Below are 24,930 nucleotides of genomic sequence, written 5' to 3'. Positions count from 1 at the left end.
CTTCAAGGTATTTGTTCTTGTAAAAAGTTTTTGACTTGTAATGGGGGTATGAGACGAATGGATTCGCCAATCATTTTTATAACCAACGACTGTGCTAAACAACCAATGAAAACGTCGCAAAATTATTATAAAAATTGTCGAATTTTGGATTCAATCAGTTCGTCGTTTGCTACGTCACAGACCACATTTAATTCTTCGCCGCCATCTTGGTTACTGATCTGAGCTACACCGCCATCTTGGTTACTGATCTGAACTACGCCGCCATCTTTGTTCAACACAATGTCTCAAAACTTAACAGGTTATGGGCCCAGCCACCGTCTTTTCTTTGATGGATCGGAATCTAAATTTGAATTGTGGAGGTAAAATTTCTGGGATATCTAAGGATTCGAAAACTACACAAAGTCATACAATCTACAACAGAGAATCCAAACGACCCCGAATTTCTCGAAAAAACCGCGACTGTTTTGCAGAACTGATTCAATGTTTAGACGATAGAAGTCTGTCTCTAATTATAAGAGATGCATTGGATGATGGGAGGAAAGCATTGAACATATTACGAGAACATTATTTATCATCAGGGAAACCGAAAATAATATCGCTATATACAGAATTAATCTCTTTGAAACGTAACGAGGATGAAACGATTACCGACTATGTCATAAGGGCAGAAACAACTGCCAATGCCTTAAAACTCTCAGGTGAAATAATAAGCGATAGCTTGTTGATATCAATGACCCTCAAGGGACTTCCAGCCGATTTTAAACCATTTACAACTGTTATAACTCAGAAAGACAAACCCATAAATTTCAGTGAATTTAAAGTGGCATTGAAGAGACTAATCATATGCTCGTGGGCAATAATAACTCCAGCAATATTATGAAGTTCAAAAATGCTTCTCGAAAGCAGACACCACCAAATTACGCACCTCACCGCAACGTATTCTCCAAAAGTAATTTTCCCAAGAAAAAGAATAAAATTATCTGCTATAATTGTGGACGACCCAACCACAAAAGTTTCCAATGTCGATATAAACGCTCTAAAATGGACTCCGTAAAAAAACGTTGAGAACTTTGAGGAAGAACATACATTTCTATTCACATATAACTTTGACAATACCACAAACGGTAAAAATCTCCTTGTATACTGTGGTGCTACAGCACATGTTATCACCAAGGAATCTGATTTTATTAATTTTGATTCAAACTTTAATCCTCAAAGTCATTTTGTCGAACTTGCCGACGGTAGTCAAATAAATGATATAGTCTTGAAAAGAGGCGATGCTAAAATATACCTAAAAAATAATAAAGACGAAATCTGTAACTGTATTCTAAAAAATGCTCTGTTCATACCTGTATTTAAGCAAGACATATTTTCCGTGCAGGCTGCAATTAAACAAGGCGCGAATATACAATTTGGCCAAAATACATCAAAATTGACATACCCCAATGGAACTGTATTTGACATTAAAGAAAATGTCCGACTATATTATTTAAAATGTATGGTTCCCTCAAAAACTGCCTGTCACGACTTGGAAACCTGGCATGAAATTTTAGGACACTGCAATACAGCTGATATTAAAAAATTACCAAATGTAGTCGAAGGCATGAAAATAATACCTTCAGACGATCTCCCAAATTGTGATGTGTGTGCACAGGGGAAAATGACAAAAGATATAAGCCGAACGCCAGACAAAAAAGCTACGAAAATTCTCTCACTTGTGCATTGTGACTTAGCAGGTCCGATCAGCCCGATGGGGAGAAACAATCTAAGGTACGTTTTGAACTTTATTGATGATTTTTCCGGTTTAATTATGGTTTATTTTCTAAAAAACAAATCCGACACTATCCTCGCCACTAAGAAATATTTAGCTGATGTTGCCCCGTACGGTTCAGTAAAATGTATTCGCTCAGACAATGGGACTGAATTTACTAGTAAAGACTTTGAACTTCCATTAATTAATCACCGTATTAAACATGAGAAATCGGCGCCGTACTCCCCATTCCAAAATGGCACAGCTGAAAGGGCATGGCGAACCCTTTTTGAGATGACAAGATGCCTACTTATCGAATTGAAATTAGCACATAGTTTATGGACATACGCTTTAATGGCAGCAGCATATATCAGAAATAGATCGTTTAATAAGAGGCTAGGAAAAACCTAAAATGAACAGAATGCATCTATTTGGTTCTGATTGTTTTGCATTTATAGAAAACACCAGTAAACTAAATACTAAAAGCGAAAAAGGTACTTTCGTAGGTTACGATAAAAATAGTCCGGCATACTTAATCTACTTTGCAGCTCAAAATGTCATAAAAAGGGTTAGATGTGTAAAATTCAATGATACATTAAATTTAAAAAATGGCGATCCAGTGAATGAAAAACGTGAAATATTGCCTAGCATCTTAATCGATCACAATGAAAATATTAACAACGAAGACAATTACAGTACTTCTGACGAAAACAGTAACCAGACACGTCGATACCCAATAAGGGAGTGAAAAAGGACAGACTTCTTACAAATTGAAAAGATACAAGATTACGCTGTGGATTACTGTTATTCGTTGAACAGCGCACCGGAAAGTTATGAGGCGATTAATTCACAAAATCACCAAGAATGGGAACAAGCTATGGTATCCGAATTGAAAGCTTTATCTGAAAACAACACATACGAAATAGTGGCAAAACCAATAGATAAAAATATAATTTCTTCACGCTAGGTTTTTTCCAAAAAAATCACAGCTTCTGGCAGTGAAACTTTTAAAGCAAGATTTGTGGTGAAAGGTTTCTCACAAATTCCTGGAGTGGAATATTGTGCAACATTTTTACCAACGACAAATTTAACGACAATTAGAATTTTATTACAACTTGCCACTCAATACAATTTAAAAATGCATCAAATGGATGTAAAAAATGCTTATTTAAATGCTCCGATTGACTGTGAAATCTACATTTACCCTCCAGAGGGATTTAAAATAAAAAATAAAATTGGGTGTGGAAATTAAATAAATCATTATATGGACTAAAACAAAGTGCACACAATAGGAATTTAACACTCCATAATTATTTAGTAGAACAAGAATTCAAACAATGTCCCGTAGACGTGTGCATGTATACCAAAAATGTAGGTAATAAATTGTTGATTTTGGTTTTTTGGGTTGACAATATATTACTCGCCTCAAACTGTGACAACACTTTAAGAGATCTTAAAAATGAATTAAATAAAAAATTTTAAATGGCCGATCTTGGACGACTGTCATGGTTCCTCGGTATAAAATTTACCTGTGAAAATGAAACTATAACTATGAACCAATCACGATACATTGAAAAAATTCTGCTCAAGTTCAGAATGCAAGATTGTAAGCCGCGTTCAACTCCCGTCGAAATGGACATAAATAAAAATATAGGGACCGAAACAAAATTCATAGATAACCGAATATACAGGGAAATGGTAGGGAGCCTCATCTACTTGATGATCGCAACAAGGCCTGACATATGTTACACTGTAACAAAGCTATCTCAAAACTTATCGAAACCGACAATTAAAGACATAAATCATGCAAAACAAATCCTTCGTTACCTAAAAGGAACCAAGGAACAATCTTTAAGATTTAAAAAATCCACATATCTTCTAAATTTAGAAGGATTTTCGGATTCAGATTGGGCTAACTCTGAGGATAGAAAGAGTATAGCGGGGTATTGTTTTAGACTGTCAAAGACTGGACCTATGATCTCTTGGAAAACTAAAAAGCAACAAATTGTTGCCCTTTCTACTTGTGAAGCAGAATATGTGGCTCTTACTCATTCCGCGCAATAGGCAATTTTTCTGAACACCCTTCTAAAAATCTATTTTAAAACCAGATCTAAGCAAAAAACCGATAGTAATTCATTGTGATAATCAGAGCAGTATCTTAGCAAATAATTCTATGATTCATCAAAGGTCGAAGCATATTGATATCAGATATCATTTTATAAGGGATGAAATAAGAAAAAATCTATTACTCTTACTTATGTGACGTCAGAATAATATAGCCAACATTTTCATTAAACCTATAAAAAGAATAAAATTAAGACATTTTATAACCGAACGTTTTGGAATCTAATTATGAATAAATCTCTTTTCAGAAACCCAAAAGGAGAAGTATGAACAGTTAAAATCACACCAAAAAAAAAAAAAAAAAAAATTGTAAATTGTCCCGGGCACGACGTTAAACTGCGACCATTTCTACCTTACTAACTACATTAACCAATTAATACTTAACATAATGTTTCCAGTTTTTGTTACAAAAAAAAAAAAAAAAAAAAAACACTTGTTAAAACTCTTTTGTAAACTTCCTATTTGTCAAATAGTTCTTTTTGTATTTCCTTTTTTTTGGGGGGAGGCAAACGTTTGTTAAAACAAAACATGTATATTTGTGAATTTTTGTGCATATGTTTATATGTATTTGAAAAGTATTCTATTTGTATGTTTATATATATTTGAAGTGTTTATTTTTATATGTATCCAAAAAAAAAAAAAAAAAGGCTTCTTTTTGCACACATTATACCAATATATTAATAATTCGTTTTGACCGAAGACAAATTCCCATAAAACCAGAAGAAGAAAAAGAAAAAAAAAAAAACAATTATTTTATTGGTTTATTTTTCTTTGTTCATTTATTTATTTCCTTTTCCTTTTCTCAAATGAAACCAAAATTGAATCCGAAAGGATTTTTCCATTATATCAAAAAAGGGGGTGTGTTGACTTGTAATGGGGATATGAGACGAATGGATTCACCAATCATTTTTATAACCAACGGCTGTGCTAAACAACCAATGAAAATTATTATAAAAATTGTTGAATTTTGGATTCAATCAGTTCGTCGTTTGCTACGTCACAGACCGCATTTAATTCTTTGCCGCCATCTTGGTTACTGATCTGAACTATGCCGCCATCTTGGTTACTGATCTGAACTACACCGCCATCTTTGTTCAGCATAATATCTCAGAACTTAAGAGGTTAATTACGCCACGGACCGCATTTGATTCTTGGTCGTCATTTTGGTTACTGATCTGAACTACGCCGCCATCTTTGTTCAACACAATGTCTCAAAACTTAACAGTTCTTATTTAGAACATGATAAAATATAAACAAATTTTTCCACTTACGTTCATGCCTATCATTGCCCAAGATTTTCTTGAGTCTTTAGTCTGAGAAGTTGATTCTGATTTGCAAGGTTTTAATGATTTTGAGCTGCTTGTCTTCGTATCTGCATCTAAACAATCAAAGGTTCTTGATTTTAACTTTGTGTCCGCATTCCAACTTGGCTTTTTTTTGTGGTCTACAGAAACAGTTAATAATTACAAAAGTAAAACACAAAAGACTTGATCACAATCACAAATGAATGAATTCCCTCAGTTTTAAAAATTGCTTTAATAGTTAAATAAAAGAAAGGGTTCTTGTCCAGAATTCCCCTATATTAAAAAACAAAAATAAAGAAAAATATTTATATTGTATGTATCTGTGACAAAACAAAAAACATTGTATTCCAAAAATCAGGTAAATTGATCAAATAGTTTTATTTTTATAAAGAAAATCATTTTTAGGCAATTAATGGAAATTTGTAGGCAGTACAACATAAATCTAGTATGAAATGTTGGTACTTGTACAGTTTAATCAAGACATTAAAAAATGAAAATATCGAAAAGGTTATATTGTACGTATCCGTTTTGAACTGAAGATCTCCGAAAAAAAATTTCACTTAATTTGTTTGAGTATTATTTTTTTTTACAGTGGAAAAACACGTTTTTATGACAGCACGTTACAGGTAGAAATCTTTGAAGTTTTTCATTTTTGTTTGGATTTTTAGAACACACCACGGGGAGATCTCAATTTAAAGTGTCGACACTTCCTGCTCATCTTTAATAATAGCTTTTCTTCCTAAAAATTGAACCTTTTGCTCAATGTCATAACAAATTACTTTTTCGCTGTAAAAAAAAAAAAAAAAAAAAAAAAAAAAAAAAACTACTTAATGAAATTAAGTGAAATTTTTTTTCAGAGAACTTCATTCTATAACAGATACGTACAATATAAACTTTTTTTTGATATTTTCATTTTTTAATGTCTTGATTAAACTGTACAAGGAGCGAAATATTGTTAAGTTATCTCTCTTTGTTTTCTTGAGATTTTTTTTCTTTTTCAAAATGGTGGGCAAAACAGTCATTCATCCAATACTCATAAAATTTGATTCTCTTGTTTAAAAATAAAACTTCTTGATCAATTTATGTGGTTTTTGGAATATAATATTTTCATTCCGTCATTGATACATATATCAAACAGATTTTTCTTTATTTTTGTTTTTTAATATTGGGAGAATTCTGGACAAAAACCAAAGATTTATGTTGTTTACCTTTTGTCCTCATCAGTGTAAATATTTATAATTTACAGACTTTGTCCATTTTTGAAGCATTGCTTAAATTTAAAAATATGCAAACATAGAAGCCGTTATAGGTAATTTATAAAGATCACGGCCATGGAAGAACACAGGAAAAAAATCTGTTTAGGCAGTAAAAGTGGTTTCATTATATGTTACTTAATGGGGAATCATTTCTATAAAAAGTCCAGTTATTATTATGCATCTGAAATTGAGAAAAGAACACTCAAAAAATGTCAGCATGTGAAAGAAGCCAAAGCAAAGCCAAATGACCACCGAATTTGAACTGATTTTGTGTTTATCTAACAGCAAACCTCAAATTTTAACTTACAATAATCTTTTATTTATTATTTATATATAATATACTCTGCAATCAAAATGTTATATATAGGAGATATATAATAATTAGAATAATAATATGAATATTTAATGAAAGCAACAACATAAAACTACTCTTAATTCCTAAATAAATTTCTTTCTTGCGTTCTTTCATAAACACAAGTTTTATAAATCACCTCATTATATTGCATTTGTTTTTAATATTTAATCTAAAATTTTGGGTATAGAATCCCATCTTTAGAGATATTTTTTCTGACGTCTTTTTATGATGTTATGGTTTGGTTGGTTGGTTGGTTGGTTGGTTGGTTTGTTTGTGTTTAATGATCTATCAACCTTTCTATGGTCATTTATGATGTTATCAGTGCAGGCTGCAAGAAATGTTGTGTGATTGCTAGTTTGAATAAAATTGCATAAAAATATCTCTGAAGATGGGATTCTATTCCCAAAAATTTAGATTAGAAAAAAAAATGCATTGTAATACCTCTATGCATCCATATTTTTATAAATATTCATATTTACTGGAAAGCCTTATGGAAATTCCACAATACGTTCTACATCAATCTGTATCATTTACTGTTGATAATGGGAGGTGACAGTGGTAAAGTGGTTAATGACACAGACTGACGACCTGGGTGTTCCAAGTTCAAATCTAGTTCATTCAAAAAAAAAAAAAAATGAATGTTGGCAACCTTCTCGTAGTCCCTCCTTGAAGTACCCAATGTCTTTTTAAAAATAATTTGGATTAGAAAATATAGGGGAAAACAATTGCCAACAATAGAATCTTTGGATTCATACGATGTGATGATGTTGATGAGTGTTTGAAATAATTTATGTCTGTTGGGATGAAAATAATTTTGTAAAAAGAATTATCATTGTCAGTTAAATATTCTTTAAATGATAGAAAACAAAAATGTCTCTTTATTTAATCCTGTTTTAAAACAATATTTTCTGTCTTCAAAAAAAAAAAAATTTACTTGTCAGCTGAATCTTTTTCAAATCAATAAAATGAATATCACTTTTTGAAATGTGTATATATATATATATATATATATATATATATATATATATATATATATATATATAATCGCACCATTTTACTTGATGGGATGACATAATTTAATTTGAGAACAATTCATTTTAAAATAGATAAAGCTTTGCAGCGTTTCTATATTGCACAAATGAAAAAAAAATTGAATTTCAAGTAAAACAAACAGTACCTATGTATTTATCATGTTGCAAATAGTTACGGAAATCGATAAGGTAGAAAAATAATTATTAATGAAAAACTGTTTTCGATAAATTTTGTATGGGGGAATAAATTTTATCCAGCATTTTGAATTAGGTTCGTCAAGTGACATAAGTTACAGTACTTAATTATCTCCCCTGTCAACTTATTTATTTTTTTAGTAAGCATAATATAGTGATTTCACTTCCTTTCACAAATTTCTTTTTTTCATTAGTAAGTATTTTTCTACCTTATTGTTTTTAATAATTTTGGGATATGCTACTATTTGAGACCTGGCAATTGTGTAGGTACAATTTGTTTCACTTGAAATTAATATTTTTTTTCGTTTGTATAATATAGAAGCTCCAGCTTTGTTAATGAATCTCATTTTTTTTTTTAAATGTGTGTGAAAGGCTTTGCATATTTTATATAGATAATACATTAACATGAGAAAACGTGAATTGCTTCTTAAGATCTCTTAAGCTAAAACTTCTTAATCATTTTCTAGAATCAAAATCATGTAATGAATTTGGATTAAAATTGGAAAAGGGATTCTAGGCATAAGGTTTAGTAGCATTATATCTTCATATTGAGAAAATAAAAGTGATTCAAAACTGTTCTGTTAAGTTTATCTGCCCTGAAACAGATATTTTTTTTTTACTTATTAATGAGTTTAAAAACATTAGTTTAAAAAAAAAAAATGAAAAGAAAAAGACTTCTAGGTGACGCCAGTTAAATATAGATAGTAAATGATAAACATGTACACATTTATAAGTACAGAACAAGAAACAAAAGCAAACAATAGAAACTGATAAAACGATCGCAATTGTTAACTTATAAATCATTTATAATTAAGCCAGCCTGAGTGCCCGGCATTACCCGGATGTTTTTTCAATATTTATCATCTGAAGGGACGAGCTTCAAAACGATACCGATGTCGTGAAAATCCGTCGCCTGTCAAAAGTTTTAGGTAGACAGACAAATATACATAGATTTAAACAGACAAGTGAGATTTATATTATAATTAATGAGAGTTATCTCCTTTACTTAATGGAGCGTTTATAAAGAGTAAATGAAAATTGAATTGGTATGTAAATATTAATAGGATAGCGTATGTGTTATTTATTTTATGTGTCACGCTTACATCCGAGTGACTGTCGTTTGATTGTAATGGATTTCTATTTCTTGTAATAAATAATTTTACCAAGTATTCTTCAAAGTTTTGGTTTCAGTTTCAATTATAGCTGAAGGAACTCAAGTTGTATATACATACATTTTTTTCATAAGTTTTGGTTTCAATTTCGATTCAAGCTGATGCACGCAGATTTTTTTTTATTTTTGAAATCATAACTTTATCATATATAAAAATCAATGGTACATTAACTATAATAATATATACGAAATCTGCAAGAATTAAAATATCATATTTAAGTGTGCTTTATGACCAGACTACGCCGGGTGTCCCTGTTAGTTTTCAATTTTTTTTTTTTTTTTTTATATAGGCATAACCACTTATCAAGGCCAGAGACCACTTGAGGATAAAGGTTAAGAGTGTACAGTAGAAATTGGACAATATAGTAATCGTTAGTAATAGAAATTCGGTAAATTTGTTAACTTAAGTGGAACGGCTCATAAAGAACTTGTTTACATTGGACTTGAAGACAACCATATTGTAGTCAGCTGGAAAGCAGGAAAACGGAAGACGATTCCACAGGCGTGCAGTTCTAAGAAAGAAGCTTTGTTCATGGAATCTACGTTTAGGTTTAGGCACAGATAAAGAGGGGGGGGGGAATTATTGATAGTGTTTTCAGCTAAACGAGTGTTTCTTGTGAAAGTTTGGCGAGGGGGGACTATAAACTGAAGCTCAGTTGAGCACTTGCCATGAAAATAACGATAAAGCAGAGACAAACTTGCAACATCTTTTCTGTGAGATAGAGGTTGCAGGGAAGAGAAAAGGACATCTCCTACGAGGCTACAAAGTCTATTTTGAACTCTATCAAGGCAGGACAAGTCCTTTCTAGCAGCTCCTGCCCAGATGTGGCAACAGTACTCCATCCTTGGACATACCTGGCTCTTATATAGATAAAGAATTGCATCTGCAGTGAGATATCTACTGGATCGATAGAATTTGTATGTTACTTGTTGTGGTTCTGGTTTGTTAGCCAAAGCTGATGAAGATTGAAAATGTGAAACAGCAAATAAATCATGTTTTTATGAATGAACATCAAAAATGGACATTTAAAAAAAAAAAAAAAAGCTGTTAAAAGGGATGCGTTAGTAAGCAAATTATGAGCACTGTTTTCAATGTAAAAATTATTTATTCTGTGTGAATGTTTTTAGCAACAAGATTAGTTGGGATGAGTTCATGCACTACTTACTGTCACTGTGATTGTTCACACTTGGTTACTAGCACACTGGATTATTTTTAGAGAGAAATCAATATACTAGATAAAGAATGCAATTTGTGGGTTGATTTTGATGATATATGAAAGTATAGGATAAGGATCCCAGCCGACTTCATTACAAAGAAAGAAAGACAATGAACAGATTTCAGTTGTACACCAGTTTGACCATCTTTGTATGTTCGAGCAGATTTTCGTGACCAAGAGTGCATATTTTAAAAATATTTACATTAATTAATCTTTGGATTAATATTTTTATTTAAAAAATAAATAAATAAAATAATAATATATTATTTATTTGCGATCAAAATTGATTTTTTTATGGGGAGTGGGTTTATATATTTACAAAAATTTTTAATAAAACTATTTAAACCAAAATTTGGATTAATATTTTTATTAAAAAAGCAAACAATAATAAAAAAAAAAAAAAACTAATTACATTATTTACTTGCGACTCAAGCGCCCCCCCCCAAATGAGGTACTCTAGATTGATATTTTTTTTTATTTATTTTTATTAAATAAAAATATCAATTCAAAAATTAATTAAAGTTGCGTAAATATATAAAAAACATGCACTCTTGGTCACAAAAATTTGCATGAACATATGAAGGTGAAGATCAAACCGGTGTCAACCGAAAACCGTCCTTTTCTTTCTTTCTTCGTAGTGAAGTCGGCTGAGGTCCTTATTCCATACCTCGTCCATTTAGATTAACAACCATATGTTGTCTCTTTTTATCAATGACAAATGCAAAGTGTAGTATCAGTTCTGATACAACACTTCATCTTCATTGTCCTTGATCAGTGAAGGAGAATTCCTTCTTGACTAAGACAATTTTCATTTTTTGTCCTAATCCAAAATGACTCTTGGGGAACTAGATTTCATCAGATTAAAAACTGACTGTGTCTAATTTTGCCCTTGTAGTTGTAAAGGATGGAGGTAGCACAGTATCTGTTCTGTGGTCATGATACCATTTTCCTAGGCATTATTTCCTTTTTTGAGGAAGGGGAGGAAGCTAATGTAGTATTTCTTTTGTAGCCATCATACCATCCTCCCAGGCACTATTTCCTTCTTTGAGGGTGGTAGTGTAGCATCTGCTCTGTTTTCATGGTGCATCTTTCTTTTTTATTGGATAGTGGGCAGTAACATCTGTTCTATTGTCATGAGATTATCCTCCTAGGCATTACCTCCTCATTCGGGCTTTCAGAGGAGTAGTGTAGTATCTGTTCAGTTGTTATGAAACCACCTGCCAAGGCATTATATTGTATGTAAATAATCACTATGTAAAAGATGATGATAAAAAAAAAAAAATTATGTATATTTTACATGAAGTTGAATTTGTATATGGCATACTGGTTCTCACTGGATCACTGAAGTTAAACAACGTTGAACCTGATCAGTACTGTGACCATTTGAGACTTCTATGTGCTCTCCGCTTACCTTGGCATTGTTTCCAATTGTCCTAGACTTCTCCTTGCCACTGGACTCAAACAGTACCGATTCAGAAGAAGTGTGGTAAGGGGTTGTGCAACCCTTGCCTCACAATTACATGCACAGTCGCTCCTACAAGGGGTATCCTTTTTCTTTTCAAGACTGAACAGAGGCATTGAATGAATTTATTTTGAAATCGGCCATTTTAACTTTTTGGATTTATTCATTTAAATAAGTTTTTACAAAAACAATAAATCTTGTAAATTTTCACCAAGAAAATTATAATTCATGAAAAAATAATCTGGGTGAAAATGTCGGCTGAAAAATCCAGAAGAAAATAACTGAATATGAACAACTGCTTGAAAAATTTTCAATATTCAGATAAGTTAGGCATGCGGAAAGCGTCTAACAATTTTTATCATAAAAAGGTTATGTGAATATGAGAATATTATTGGATATTTAAAAAAATTTGTAATGAAAAAAAAACAAAAAAACCTGCTGCCATTTTTGTCGTTTGCAGGAAATCATCTAATGAAGCATGACGTAGATAGATGACGGGGGTTGGTTTTCGTGCTGAACTCGTTTTCTTAGAACTGGGGATTGGGGAAACTGAAAAAATAATGATCATTTTCTGAATCTGGCCAATCAGGCCGATCATTGTAAAGCAATGAAAAATCTTTTTTGGTTATTTAGAATTCGACTGAATTAAAAAAAACAAAAAAGAATACAGAAAATACAAACAAATCATTATAATATAAACTGTGTCCATCGCTTTATTGCAGATTACAAAATAATCAATATTTCAGTAAATATAAGTTATAAAAAGCTGAAAATTACACCATCCAAGGACTGTATTAAGGTGAGATAAATCCTAAAATTTCATCAAAATTCATGTTATATTTAAAAAGTTATGTTATTTTTTTAATATTCAAGGAATTTTCACCGTCATTCGCTTTATTGCAAGTCTTCTAAGATAATGTTTTAGCTCAATAAAACAATACCAAAGCATCATAAATTTATATTGAACACATTTTCTGGGGAAAATTAACAAAAACAAACGCACATCCCGAGGGCTAAGTGTCAAACAAACGAATTATTTGTCCACATATCCCCCATGTTTTGAAATTACATTAAACAACCTTTTGTCCACCGAGGAGGTCAATTGTTTGATCTGAGATGGAGTAATGGTTCTGGCAACGTCGACTATTTTGTTCCAAAGGGCATCCTTCGAAGAAAACTGCTCTCCTCCCTCATAAACTCCTCGTTTCAATATTGACCATAGGTGTTCGATGGGGTTAAGGTCCGGAGAACACGGTGGCCAGGACATGAGGGTTTCTCCAACAAAGCCCTGAGATCCAAGGAAGGATGTAGTTGCCCTAGCAGCATGAGATGGGGCATTGTCATGCATAAAAATAATCTTAAAACGACGTGACAAGGGAAGATCATCTAGCCATGGTAACAAATTCTCATTTAGAAAGGCAGTGTAGGCTTGACACCTTCTGGCACTCGGAATGGTCCACATAGCTTATCCCCAATAATTCCCGCCCAAAACATTATGCCTCCACCTCCCTGTTGGCGATGAAATCTATAAGGCGTTGGAGTTCCATTTGGATTCCAAACTTTGGCTCATCTGTCCAGTCCATCAAGGGTAGCACAAGCCTCATCTGTAAACAGAACATTTTGGCAATCCATTTTCATATATTTTTGTGCCCAAGCCAATCGTTTTTCTTTGTGGGTTTGGCTCAATGGAGGCCTTGGAATAGGATTGATGTTCCTTGCCATTTCATTCAGTACATTGCATCGGGCTTGTCTGGACCTTGGTATGACTCCAGCCTTCGCAAAAATTGTTGCACTGGTGCTGTTTGGGTTGCGCACAATCTCTCTACGAATTTTTTGAAGATCCTGATAAGAAAGGTTCCTCCTTGTCCCCTTATCTTTCCTGGACTTGATGTTGGGGTTCTTGACGAATGTAGCTAAAGTTCGGGGATCCCTTTTTAGTTCTGTGGCTAAATTTATGATCGAGAGTCCTTCTGCTAGTCCTGCAATAATCCTCTGCTTCTCGGTAGCTGTTAAACGTCCTTTTTTTGGCATTTTATGAGACCTGATATAAAGCGATGGACAGTGAAAATTCCTTGAATATTAAAAAAATAACATAACTTTTTAAATATAACATGAATTTTGATGAAATTTTAGGATTTATCTCACCTTAATACAGTCCTTGGATGGTGTAATTTTCAGCTTTTTATAACTTATATTTACTGAAATATTGATTATTTTGTAATCTGCAATAAAACGATGGACACAGTTTACATACCTATTACAGAATGAAGATGCCATATTCCAAAAATTACGTAAATTAATCAAGTAGTTTTTTTTTTAACTAAGCAAATCAAATTTTATGACGAGTGAGACAGGAACTAGGAAATACCATGTTGTTTTAGAAATACCATGTTGTTTTGTTAAAATTCAAGGGTGAAAACTTAATTCAACTACTGAGATTTTGTTTCAATTCAAGATAATTAAAACTTTTAAATCATTAAAAATTGTAAATTTTGATTTTGTGGAAGACAATTGAAAACCCTATATTAAGCCCATCCCATTAATTATATCATTTTTATTTCATGACAAGACTAGCCTGGGTGCCCGGCATTGTCCATGGGTTTGGAGGTGTATGTTGAGCAAAAAATAAAAGTGGTAGTATGCAGGCAGGCTCGAACCTGTACCGCGAATGAGGAAAAGAATGTTTAAAAAAAAAAAAAAAAAAAGTGACGTTTTTGCTGTTGCGTCTATCGTCAAACCAAAAGTGATGTAGGTTTAAATTAAGGCTAGACAATCAAAAAGAGGGGATGATTTTCGAAAATATTGATGAAAAAATTGACTCCTCCCTGTAGAAAAGTGCCCAGTTGAGGGAGAAGGAATTAACGTTTTTGACTAATTTTTTGATATTTGTCGTCCGAAGGGTTGAGCTTCAAAATAATACCAATCTCATGAAAATCCATTGCCTCTGTTGAAAGTTTTAGGCAGGCATACAAAGATACATACATGCATAAACAGACAGGTGAAATTTATATTATAGAAGACAAAACTAAAACTCAGCAGGGTGCTTATAGGTAATGACAGTTTTTATTACACTGCAGTGACACCATTTGCAATGAAGGTGAAAAGATTAAAGTGTAGAAGTTTTGTTTTTATTTGAGTGTTTTAAACACTTACCTTGAGATGTCTTCAACTTTGTCGTTTCAGTAAAATCCACAGAGTCAGCTTGAGTTGGTCGTTTTGGGTGTAATGAGGATTTCGGTTTTAGTATACTGAGTTTTGTATGAGCTCTGTCCTTATTTATGGGAGCACTTGCTGCACGGAATTCATCTGTTTTTGGAAAATACAAAAACATTTTCTTCTAAATAAGCTATTTTCGTAAGTGTTATGATTAATGGCCTGAACAGAGTGTGATAAAAAATTGGGTGCTTATACATTATTGGATACAAGTGAAAATCACATTCCAAGTAAAGACTCTTTGATGTACTTGCGTATCATGCAGAAATAAGTATCTTAACCAGATAATTAGAAAAACTTATTGAGTAAAAAAAGTTTACTTAAAAATAAAAAGCCAGTTTTTTTATTTTTCCGATTTGCCATGCATTATTACTTGATTAAATGACAGACTGATTTATCTCCCCATGATTTACAGATTTCTGCTCTTATTATTAATAAGAGCAGAAATCTGTAAATCATGGGGAGTAAATCAGTAAAATACAATAAAAATGATTTATATTTTTAATTAAAACTTTACTTGATAATTTTTTCCTAGTGCTCGGTGTAGATACCTATTTTTGCAAGATACGTATAAGAGTTTTCCTGTTAATTTATTTGGAATTGCAATGTGCACTTGTCTCTTTATCTGCCATCGTCATCATTCATTTAATATCAGTTTTACATGCTAGCATACATTGAATGACTTCCAAAGTAAACTACTTCTGGCCAGGGCTTTTATTTATCCCTATTTCGGTCAGGTCCATTTTTATCACTTCTTTCCATGTCTTTCTTGGTCTGGTCCTGTGAACTGAACCTGTTATCTCAAATATCCTATATCTACAAACTGAAAAACTTTCATCAATTTTTTCAACATGGCCATGCCATTCAAGTCTACTTTTCTACACACATCGCGACAAACATTTGGACCATCTTTCATGAATTGAGCATCAATTTTTTAGTAGCATAAGAGGTTCAAGGAAGGCAAGGAATCTGTGAGGGATGATGAGAAGTGTGGGAGGAGTAAGGAAGTCAGAACACCAGAGTTGATCGGCCAAATAAAGAATTTCATGGATAAGGACTGTCATGTGTCTATCGAGGCATTAAGTGCACAGTTTGATGTGAGTGTGAGTAATGTACACACAATTATTCATGAGGAACTGAAGATGCAGAAGATTTGCGTGAAATTTGTCCAAATGCACCGCTGTCACAAACTACTTAACCAAGATGGGCATCAACACAGTTCCTCAACCTCCCTATAATCCAGACCTTGCTCCCTGTGACTAAGCCCTAAGCTCAAAGAAAACCTTAGAGGCTGTCATTATGAAACAATTGATGAAAAGAGAGAGGCTGTGACGAGGGTCATTGATGACATGCTCACACAAGAGGACGTCCATGGGGTCTTACAGAAGTTGTTAGAACGGTACAACAAGTGCATTGCAGCCGGAGGAGATTACTTCAAAGGGGACTAGAATTTCATGTGTGTACTATGAATAAAATAAAATACGAAAAAAAAGTCTGGAAACTTATTGGAGGAATCTCATACATTTGGACAGGAGAAAATCCCCTTCTTAATAATGCAAACATTTTGCCCATAAAATTTAATTTAGGGATAGTTATCTTTATTTTTGTATGGCATAATTACGTTGACACACAGATTCTCATTAAATTACCAAAGTTAATCTACACGGAGTCTAGCCAGTGCCATATAGATGACAATTTGGGAATGCTAGGCACTGTTAGTTGTCTTCCCATGACTGGGATCTTCATACGTATGGAGAACACTTGTGAATTTGATATTCCTGGAGGAAGCCGACATAACTCAGCCAGAGCTAATATCAAACCAGGTATTACCAGGGTCATCATTATCTTTATTGGTTATAGTCAGCTAATGTACTTCCTAATTTCTGGCATAGTGCTACCGGAAGTGGTGACAAGGCAAATCAGTTCCTTCATTTTTATTGTTCTTCAATATTTCTATTGTGATTTCAATAATTTTATTTTCATACTTTCATAAACACATATTTATTATATAAATTCAAATAAAAAACTTTTATTTTTAAAATTAAAACTTATTTTTATAATTTCATAAAAATATATCTATCTATACTCCTATAAATTCGTTTTTCTTTTGTGTGTATCGATATTCATATTAAAAAAACCTCTTTTCTATTTATTTAAAAAGAAAATACAATTTTCTTATATGTGGGTTGTCGGATTGCATTCGCTAGCAAAAGATCTAGCTAATTTGCATATTCTTTTAAACATTCATTTTAATTAATTCCCTAGTAGTTTTTTTCGGTTTTCTTATGGGATGATCATCTTTAGTTAACTATTACGTGTAATTATATTCATGCAGATATTCTACTTGATTTATACTTGCATAATATTTGCGTAAAAAGTTTATAGTAAACACAAAATTGTTTCCATATATATTTATGTATACGTATATATTTTTGCTTAATCTATCTATCTATCTATGTATCTATAAAAGTGAACGTGTCTGTGTGTGTACATTTCCCTACGCAATAACTTTGCCAATTTTAAGTCTACGGACTCGAAATTTGATATACAGGGTACTGAGATTTGGAAAAATATGTAATTCGTTTTTGGCCAGAAATTTGGCTATTAAGGGGTCAAAGTTCAACGATTTGACACTTGAGAACTCTACCAAACTTCTCCGACAATTTTGGGTCTAAACACTTGAAATTTTAGATATAGGTTTCTTGGACATAGATCTAACTTAATAACTTTATTTGAGCCCAAAACAATAAATGTTAAGGTGTCATAATACAGGTCAAAGTTAAAAAAAATTTGACGTCTGCAGTTTCTACCAAATTACTCAGACACTTTCTGGTCTAAACATTTGAAATTTGACATAAAGAGTATTCAGAGATAGGGCAAGGTTTTTAGTCGGTCTGGGTCGAAAATTTTTAGTTACCAATATATAAATGTATGTATGTATGTATGTTTGCATGTGTGCCTAAAACTTTTGACAGAGGCGATGGATTTTTACAAGATCAGTATCATTTTGAAGTTCGACCTTTCAGACGACAAATATCGAAAAATTGGCTAAAAGCATTAATATTTATTAACTTTTCTACAGGGGGGGGGGGAGCTCGCTTTTTTGCCGATATTTTGAAAGTCATCCTCTCCTTTCTATTGTTTAGCCTTAAATAATACCTACATCACTTCCGGTTTGGCGGTGGGCGTAACGACAAAGACGTCGGTTCAACCCCCCCCCCCCCCCCGTTCTTTTCGTAGGTACGGGTTCGAGCCTGCCTTTCTGCTACAACTATTTTTTTTTTTGCTCAACATACACATCCAAACACCCGGAAAACGCCGGGCTGAAATGCTATTATCTCTATAAAAGTGAACGTGTCTGTGTATATTTGCCTACGCAATAACTCTCTCAATTTTAATCTACAGACTCAAAATTTGATATACAGAGTACTGAGATTTGAGAAAATCTTTGTAATCAGTCTTCGGCCAGAAATTTGACTTAAGTGGTCAAAGTTCAACGATTTGACCTTTGAGAACTCTACCAAACTCCTCTGACAATTTTGGGTCTAAACACTTGAAATTTTAGATATAGGTTCCACGGACATGGATCTAACTTAATAACTTTGAGTGCAAAATAATAAATGTTAAGGGGTCATAATAGGAGTCAAAGTTAAAACACATTTACCACTATTTTTTTTTGCTCAACATACACCTCCAAACATCTGGGCAACGCCGGGCTGAAATGCTAGTTTCTTATAAAATTTCAAATAAAATAAAAACTTTTATTTTTTTTACTTTTGTTATTAAAAGTGCAAATAAAGACTAATTGTGCTATTTTTATCTGTATAATTTTGTTAATTTTTATTGTATATTTTTCAATAAAATCCTTTTCTTATATTTTCTTTCAATAAATCGCTTCACAATAGAAATACTGAAGAACAATAAAAGTGAAGGAAAACTGACTTCCCTTGTCACCGCTTCTGGTAGTGCTATGCCAGAAATTAGGAAGTAAGTTAGCTGACTATTACCTCTTTATTTTTAGCAATCTCAGGTAGATCTCTACTTTAAAATAAATATCAGTGATTTTTTTCCTTACTTGATTTTCTTGACCACGAAGCCAATGCAGCTGATTTACTAACAATTTCTGAGCTTTGACCATGAACAGCTGAAATAGATCCAAATACATTATTTTTTTTCTCTGCAATAAAAGCATTGTTTAAATTCAAACCAAACACATGGATTCTTATTTTTCAAGTGACAACATGCCACAAGGAAAGAAAAAGAAAAGAAAAACAAACTATTTTTATCCTGATGAAGGCGCTGTGTGCTTGTTAAAACTTGATCTTTAAACAAATAAATGTTTGTTTATTTATATAAAAAAATTTGCATTGAATTGACTTCCTAAACTTATGTTACATGTCTGCCCATAATAACTAGTGATGGGACGATTCCAATATTTTCCCTGATTCCAATACAATTTCAGATTCTGATTCTTTATAAATCTCTAAGTATTTAACTATAAATTAAAAAAAAAATTTTTTTCCAATTATTGTAAAAACACATAAAAGCACATTTGTGGAGGTGATCTATAGCTTTTAGTTTAACTGGTATTTTAAAATAAATAAATATTTATTTTGTTATTACTACCATCAGTAGAAGATTTTGTTTTAGAAAAAAATCAAATAAAAAAAAGATAATTAAAGGAATCGTTTTTGGCTTTGTTAAATGGGCACAGATTTTTCTCTTTCCGATACCCCAAAAGTTCAAATTTTTACGATTCTCGATTCTGATTAATCATCCCAACACTACTAAAAATGAAGCTATACCAGGTAGTGTACCTTAAATATAAGTGTATTCATATGTACAATTTGCATGTGAACATACTGAAGTGTAGTTCTGAGTTTCTAGCTGCCCTTTAAAAGAGCAAATGACACTTTTCTAACATCTTACAAAGTAATCTTGTTATAAGTGTTGGTTTAAGAGTACTAACATACATCTAAATAGCTCAGTAAGATATCTAGCTGACAACATCAAGGTTTTTGTTAAAGTAAACTTTCCTTAATATGATATTGCATATGATGCTACCCCACATTCTAACTTGGGAAAGACAGGGTAACCCTGCTTATATTATATATATATATATATATATATATATATATAAGTACACCATGTTACAATGAACAGGCACTGATACAGTTACTCATTTTCAAAAATATTGGAATTTTATTAGTAACAACTAGTGTACAATTGTTTCTGCCCCAATGTTGGCATATAATTATATAATAATTAATTTATTATTACAATTTGCATGTGTGTTATATATTTATTATTATTCTTGTTGTTATTGTTCATTTTGTTGTTAGGACTTTTTAAAAGTCTTATTAAGAGGGATGTTGCGTTCTGTGTTCGTGTTATGAAGATTCATATATATAAAATGTTCATACTTAGAAGTGTAGAAGCTCTTTGAGTGAGGAGATATTGTGTATTTAAAGACATTTTAAAACACATAATATACAAGACATATAATGACAATTTAAACTTTACCTTTTGGTAGAATTACAACACAAAGACAACGTTTATAAAAACACATGATGGGTTTATTTCTTCTCCCGACCGGTCGTGGTTTTCATAGTCAAGAATTCAAGTTTCACATTCTAAGTTTCAAAGTTGACCGTCTCGCTTCTAGACGTTCGAATCCCATGTCTGGACTCCCGACTGTCGTCTCTCGTCCTCAGGCTCTCTCTGACCTCTCCCAGACTCTTTGCTTAACTCTAAAGTTTCTGACTATATCGAGAACTTCCCATTTTCCATGACGTCATACACATGTTAAAACATGTGTCTTCTTTCACGTGTTCTGGAAATGCGTGTCCAAAACTTTTTCCTTTGTTTACAAAAGGAATTTTAACCTATATTCCCAGTAACCTATATTTCCAATATGTTAAAAACATGTTTATTAAATTATCTTATAGTTGCATTCTTCAATTGAATTTTCATAACAGAATTGACAATGCACATTCTTTTCTTAAAGCTATTTTATCTCTAAGCTAAACAATGGTTTGTTTTACATTCCATTTGCTAATTCTCTCTCGTAATCTATTTCTAAACCTAAATTACGAGGTTCGAATTTCGTCTATTCTATTTCATTTTAACTAAATCTCTCTATTTTTATACTTACATGAAAAGGGGACAGCCCTTATCATGTAACATGTGAACATACTGAAGTGTAGTTCTGAGTTTCTAGCTGCCCTTTAAAAGAGCAAATGACACTTTTCTAACATCTTACAAAGTAATCTTGTTATAAGTGTTGGTTTAAGAGTACTAACATACATCTAAATAGCTCAGTAAGATATCTAGCTGACAACATCAAGGTTTTTGTTAAAGTAAACTTTCCTTAATATGATATTGCATATGATGCTATCCCACATTCTAACTTGGGAAAGACAGGGTAACCCTGCTTATATTATATATATATATATATATATATATATATATATATATATATATTAAAGTACACCATATTACAATGAACAGGCACTGATACAGTTACTCATTTTCAAAAATATTGGAATTTTATTAGTAACAACTAGTGTACAATTGTTTCTGCCCCAATGTTGGCATATAATTATATAATAATCAATTTATTATAGTTTTGCACAACAGGGCAATCTCCTCAGCACAAAGCAAAAACTAATTATTAAAACAAGTTTCACATCCTACAGGCAAGATTCTGTTACTGATATATACAATATATGTGATTTTTTATTAAATACTTACTTAAATCAGGCGTCGTTTTGCTAAGGATGGAATTACTTTTTAGTTCCTGCAAAATGAAAAGAAACCAAAAAATGTTAAACAAGAAAGACAAGAACCTCCCCCTCCTCAAAACTCTTATAGAAGTATGTTGATTGGTTGGTTGGTTGGTTGTTTTTGTTTTACGGCATATCAACCCTTTTCAGGTTATTTAATACCAAATCCGGTGATTTTGAAGAAAATTTTTTTGATAGAATATATTTGTTTTTTGTAAGTCGGTTTCTATTTAACCCATAGTTGGGACCCTAACAGGTATTACCACTCCGGGTCAGAGTGGACTTGGGAGCAATAGAAATTAAAGGGTGGCTCCACACTCCCCAGAGCCCACAAGCTGGGGCCTCCTCACTATCGGATATAGTTTAAGGTCATATCCAGGACCTATAGAAGTATGTATAAATGCATTGGAACAAGATGGACAGAAAAATCTCTAATGCCCTTTAAAATATCATCTTGTCAGAAGAAAAATGATATTTTTTAAATGAATGAAAATATTGTTTTGAGGTGTTGCATAAAACAGATTTGAAAAATTATTTGAAATTTTGGAATGTGTCTCTTGTCATTTATAAACCTTCCTTACACTGGGGAAAAAGGATTCATTAGATCGTTAAATCATTTGGGGAAATTTTGACACCCTCTCCTGATGTTCAATTTTTTTTATCCATTACTGTGTTCTTTTAATTATTTTTTAATGAATATTAAATCATTTAAGTATATTTTAATCACATTCCATTAAATCTTTGACACACTCAATTTCTCCTTGGTGCTCTTTATTTTTCGTAACTAATATTTTTCATTCGTTTAAAATAATCGATTTTCTCCTAATGAGATTATAATTGAAAAGGCCTTAGAGACTTTTTCATCCATTTTGTTCAGATGCATTTATAAATTTTGCATCTCTAAACGTATATTAATATTTAGTTTTTATATGTAGAAATATTTTGATATTATAGAAAACATATCAAATATAGGGAACAAATTCACACAAATCGTTTTTTTTATTTGCATATAATTGTTTCTGCCCACCACTAAGATATATAATGTTTGAAATGTATAAGGCATTTATTTTTCTTGAAGAGGCCATTATCAGTGCTCATGAAAATGGAGCAATGCTTTAGACAAGAAAAAACAATATATTGTCTTCCACATTCATTTATTTTTTATATTTTGCTTGATTATATATTATTTCTATGAAATAGTGTTTTTTTTTTTTAATTTATTCTTCAGATCATATTATTCAATGGGGGTAGTTTACACCCAAACCGCGGTATCTTCATACCATGTGTTTTAAATTTCCAGTATAATTGTTTGTCATTGATATAAATTTTTGGTGCTTATGCACTTTTGTTACCTTGCTATTTTTTAAATAGTATTTTCAAGTTAAATTCAAGTTTTACGATAACTTTTATATTGTAAAGTGAAAATAGAGAATAGTTAGAAAACACTTTCCCCCTCATGTTAAGAATGGCTTTCTAAATAACATTATTTCAACTTGGTAACAAAAGTGCATAAGTACCAAATTTTTGCTTATATATGTCTATTTTTTAAATTTGAATTTTTTAAAAAATAATATTCCAAATAAAGAGTACATACAATGATATCCAAGTCATCTACAGCTGTTTTCAGATAATGTTTATTTTCAATTATACTATATCGTACAAAATTTGTTTAAACATTTTTCATTTAGAGCACCTTTAATTTATATCCTAACAAAACTATAATAATGTTAAAAATTCAGCTATACATTGCATTTATACTTGTAATTTTTTCCGATTCTGATACTCCCAAAAGTTCTGGTTTTTCCAATTCCCAATTCATTGTCCCAACACACATATATATATATATATATATATATATATATATATATATATGTTACCAATATATCAACTTACCAGAGGCATACTGAGGCCAGATTTCTTGTAAAGTTGTTTTATAAGGTATATGATGGGATTTTCAGGTGAATCTCGAATTATCTTATTCATCAGCTCCTGAATGAAAATAATAAAAAAAAAAAGTTATTTATTTTACATATAATTTTCCCAATTATTACTATCATTATGCAATATAATTAACAGGAAATAAAGCTGATGAAAAAAAAAAAAAAAAACAAATATTCAACAAATAACTACTACCAAAGGCAATAAAGGTTACTGTTCTACTTACCTGCATAATTTTATTTGCGTTTTAAAATATTTGAAAGTGGTTTTATTTGAATTAAAGATTTTGTCCAAATAGCTTTACATTAGACTCCATATTGGCAGACATCTTTAAAATCTGATTGCTTTTTTTTTTTCATCATTTTCTCTTTTCAGTTATTTTTTTTTTTCATTCACCTGAAACAAAGCACATTGCCACTGAGATGTAAGGGGCTACTGTGAATTAGAAGCATCCTAAGTGGAGAGTTGTGCAGCAAGATGTTTGTTCACATTACATTGAAATTTCTGCATGTTGCTACAGTCATGGAAACAAGAAGGGATTGCAAAGGCTAACAACTTGAAAGAAACTATTAGAGTAATGTTGTGTAGGTGTGTTGTTATTATCTAAATCATATTTATATTTTCTTCTTGATTAACGGGTCATATTATCTATATGTAAGTTGTGTTTGTAGTATAACGGACTGTTGTCCTTGTGTTATAATGTCTATATTAATGGCCCGTGACTCGACCAGTTTTGGTTTGATGCATGCGTGTCAAAACATATAATACACATAACACGACAACATACCTGTTTCTACTGCTGGTCGCTTCTGGGGGATTCATCAATCATCTTGGATGGAGCAGGACCTGTTGTAACAAAGACGCTTCAAGACAGGGACCCAAGACGAATGAGTGCTTTTTATATATATTTTATTCACTCCTCAGGCATCTTGTCACAGCACAACTGGAGTGAATCTTGACTTGTGGTTTCCCTATTCACCTCCCTCATGGGGAGACCCTCTGAACCTATCTTGTTTGACATCTCAGGTCCAACTCAAACTATGATTGCGCAAACTGGAACATGTGACACGTCACGTGTGGTCTCTGTTCGCATCTTCCAGTGCAAACCCTTTGGGTCACAGAATCTGAC

At 32.0% G+C, this 24,930-nt stretch overlaps 2 protein-coding genes across 8 annotated transcripts in view; one reads left to right on the top strand and one right to left on the bottom strand.

The window, feature by feature from the left end:
• LOC145279801 (large ribosomal subunit protein eL30-like) overlaps positions 1 to 24,930 on the top strand; it is a 145,251-nt gene that overhangs the window by 58,898 nt on the left and 61,423 nt on the right. The window lies entirely within an intron of this gene.
• LOC145279798 (uncharacterized protein C8orf34 homolog) overlaps positions 1 to 24,930 on the bottom strand; it is a 106,156-nt gene that overhangs the window by 75,190 nt on the left and 6,036 nt on the right. For 4 of the 7 annotated variants that reach the window (XR_013868454.1, XM_080131132.1, XM_080131131.1 and 1 more), the window contains exons 2-7: positions 23,757 to 23,852; positions 21,832 to 21,877; positions 19,154 to 19,222; positions 15,019 to 15,171; positions 12,301 to 12,414; positions 5,146 to 5,318 (exon numbers count right to left, since the gene is read on the bottom strand). Coding sequence is in view for 6 of the 7 variants with exons in the window: in XM_080131132.1 (XP_079987258.1) it covers positions 5,146 to 5,318; positions 12,301 to 12,414; positions 15,019 to 15,171; positions 19,154 to 19,222; positions 21,832 to 21,877; positions 23,757 to 23,852 (651 nt within the window). In the remaining variant the exon portion in view is untranslated. The remainder of the gene's footprint in view (positions 1 to 5,145; positions 5,319 to 12,300; positions 12,415 to 15,018; positions 15,172 to 19,153; positions 19,223 to 21,831; positions 21,878 to 23,756; positions 23,853 to 24,930) is intronic. The other 3 variants (XM_080131133.1, XM_080131135.1, XM_080131136.1) reach the window with 3 other exon arrangements.

This window comes from Euprymna scolopes, chromosome 7 (assembly GCF_053919585.1).
Source record: "Euprymna scolopes isolate OS-2025 chromosome 7, ASM5391958v1, whole genome shotgun sequence".
Lineage (NCBI taxonomy): Eukaryota > Metazoa > Mollusca > Cephalopoda > Sepiida > Sepiolidae > Euprymna > Euprymna scolopes.
This window is presented reverse-complemented; position numbering and strand designations above follow the sequence as displayed.